Here is a 3,263-nt window from a genome sequence, read left to right on the forward strand (position 1 = left end):
TCAAAAAAAAAAAAAAAAATGAATGCCAAATAACCAAGTCTCAATAATCATTGAGTCTCAATAATCATTTGTCAGTCATTTTTTCCAGAAAAAAAGTGGTGTTATACAGAAAAGGTGGCTAATTCAGCTCACAACTCAAATTACACAAGTGCTTTTCATTGAGACAACTATTGTACAGAAATGCCTTATGTGTACTTCCCATTTAATCACAGAGTATTAAATAGAAATGTATTTGAGATTTAATAAAATTAATACCTTATATTGCTTCATTAAGAAAATTCTTAGGTGAACTGGCCTTTTTTATTTTTTAACTGCAAGTGCATGTTGGTGAACAATATAATGACTGCTTAGTAGTTTGGTGCAACTGCCTTGATTTGTGCTCCGCCCATTTCAACACAATGAAAAAGGCAAATAATATCTTACTATTATTATGAAAATAACTATGACCTCATGGACTTCTTGAAAGAATCTTAAAGACCACCAGGGTTTGTAGACTACCTTTTGAGAACATTTTGACCAACATTTTAAGAAACATTGGCCTAACTCAAAGAACGGTTATAGAGTGGTTATAAAGATTAAGTGTGATATTGTGCATAAAGTGCTTAGTATCATATCTGGCACATAAGAATAGATGTACAATTAGCTACTTAAAATTATTATGATTATGTAACAATTCTGTGAAGGAGAGTCAAGAATTGCGTGAGAGACTATATGAAGTCCTCCTATATCCGAGATTGTGTTTTGATCAAATAACCTTTAGAAGAATCATCAGAGAGATTTAAAGTATCAATCATTTCTGACACCAGCATTTTCTGCCGTTCAGCTCTATGGCAGCAGTAAAATATTTTCGTTTACTATTTTACTGATTGCTCAAAGTTTATACTACTACTAATAAAGATTATTTTGAAGTTATTAGAAAATAAAAAAATTTCCCTATAATCGTGACATTCTATAACAAATCATTTTAATTGATTGTTTCTTTCCAGTACTTGCTTCTGTATGTATATGTGTACATGTATTAATATTTTTATATATAAACTTTTAGAATCATAACCAGAAGATGATTAAAAGTATTAAAAATGTATTCAAAGACAATGTAATATCCTTAAGTTAATTATCAACAAGCTGAAAGTGGTGTATTTAGTGATCCCAGACATCAGTGCATTGGAATGTGTAAGTTCCAACTTGAAAAGCAGACTGGTAGTTCTCTTTGGAAATAGTGGGACCCCATGAGAGTTGGGTGACTCTTATAAAACTACTACTATGTAGGCTGCAAACTTTAAAATCCTTATTGTGGTTCTCATGACTGAGGTCCTTGAACCCACAGGGGCAATAAAGCACCCAGAATTGGAGTACCTTGAGTTAAATCTCTCTTATTTGAAGCATCCCAATCCATGCAATCCTAACTGAAATGCCCTAAGGAGAACAAGAAGACTCAACAGCAAGACAGAATACTTGCTACTACCATGGCAAGCCTACTGAGACCACTCTTCCGATTTCTCTTTGAGCAGTGTGACCCTTTGGAGCTTGGTAACCTAACTCATACTAACATAACTCAGGATACTAACTCAAGGCCAAGATTTGACTTTCACATTAATATACTAAGGCAGCTTGTAAAATTTAGCTATAGCAAGTCACTCAAATAACAATGAATATATGGTGGGAGGAAACACAAATTCTTCTGGCACTTTAATATTAGCTAATATTTATTGAATTTTTGCTATGTGAAAGACATTGTGACATTGTATTAAGGGTTTTATTAAACACACATTACCTCTTCTAAAGCTAGCAATCACCCTATTTCCTCTGAGGTAATAATCTCCATCAAAAATATAAGGAACCTGAAGTTCAGAGAGGTTATAAATGACTTACCTAAGGTCACAAGGCCAGGACCAAGCAGAGTCAAGATTTTGACCCAGCTCAGACTGACTACAAACCCTTGTTCTTGATCATTGTGTTATGAAACCTCCCAACATCATCAATTGTTTTCATGAAAAAAAGCAATATAGTTAGTGAATTCAATAAAGACTTTTAAAAATACTTTCAGGGGTTTCATGGGCCCTCTGAAATCCATCCATGTACATAGATCTCAAGTTAAAAACCCTTGCTCTAAGGATCTCAAGGCACCTAATACAGTATAAGAACTTTTAAATCTGGGGGAAAAAAGGTAAGGCAATAATAATAATAATAATAATAATAATAGCAATCATTTATTGAGCTGTTTCAGGCACTGTGGTAAGTGCTTTACATATATTACCTTGTTTCATCCTACATCCTACATATATTACCTTGTTTTCATCCTACAACAAAATGCCTATTACTCTGATGAGAAAATTGAGGTTAAGAAGAATTAAATGACTTGCTCAAAGTCAAACACTGGAGGTAACTGAGCCCACACTGACTCTTTCTATGGCACTCTGTGCCCTCTTAGGCAAACACTGAATCAATACCACATCAAGGGTTTAAACTTAATGCCAAAACACAGAACAAACACCGGAGACATATTCACCTGTATGACTTGTGCAGTTCCATGACCTTCTCTTCAAGTTCCTTGGTCTGATTCGGGGCCAGTTTAAAATCACTAACATAATCCACGCCATGGAGTTCTGGGTCGTAGTCTCCCAGCTCAGACTGGATGGTGTAAGAACCTAACAATGCTAAGGTTGCAAAGGAACAAGGCAGACGTCCTGCAACTATGTCCTGCCGAAGCTGAAGACATAAATAATATCTACAGCCAAAAGAGAAAAGATGTTACCATGTCAGCAGCAACAACAACAAAATATATAGAGAAAAAGTGGAGATGGTGGGGGGTGGGGGAAGAAAGGGAGAAAGAGAAAAAAATAAAGAGGGAGAAGAAAATAGAGAGGTTAAGTAAATATGAGATCGTATCAATAATTGTTTAACCTAGGTAGTAGGTATAGTTCATTGTACTATAATTTTCTGTGGGAAAATTCTCCATATAGAACGTTTAAAAAAAATACTGTAACTATGTTGTACACATGTTTAGAAAAAGTTGGGAAAGTCTGAAGGAAGTAATAAAACTAATATTTTGTTAAGTATACTAAGTACCATAGATACATAAAGTGTCTCATCTAATCTTTACAAAAAAACTTGTGAGGTGGGTATCATTGCCAGATTATAGATGAGGAGGCATCCTTAGAGGCTTAGCTTGCTCAATGTCAGAGAGCAATAAAGGCTGTTTGGCTCCAAAACCAGGCCTTTTCTTTTCTATCACAATGCTTTGCCGAATGTGTAGATATTGT

General features: G+C 34.8%; 1 protein-coding gene across 1 annotated transcript in view; it reads right to left on the reverse strand.

Moving 5' to 3' along the window:
- EPB41 (erythrocyte membrane protein band 4.1) overlaps positions 1 to 3,263 on the reverse strand; it is a 136,181-nt gene that overhangs the window by 79,995 nt on the left and 52,923 nt on the right. The window contains exon 5 of the mRNA XM_012645994.1: positions 2,510 to 2,728. Coding sequence (XP_012501448.1) covers positions 2,510 to 2,728 — 219 coding nt within the window. The remainder of the gene's footprint in view (positions 1 to 2,509; positions 2,729 to 3,263) is intronic.

The sequence above is a fragment of the Propithecus coquereli genome, unplaced genomic scaffold (assembly GCF_000956105.1).
Source record: "Propithecus coquereli isolate 6110/MARCELLA unplaced genomic scaffold, Pcoq_1.0 Scaffold239, whole genome shotgun sequence".
Taxonomy (NCBI): Eukaryota; Metazoa; Chordata; class Mammalia; order Primates; family Indriidae; genus Propithecus; species Propithecus coquereli.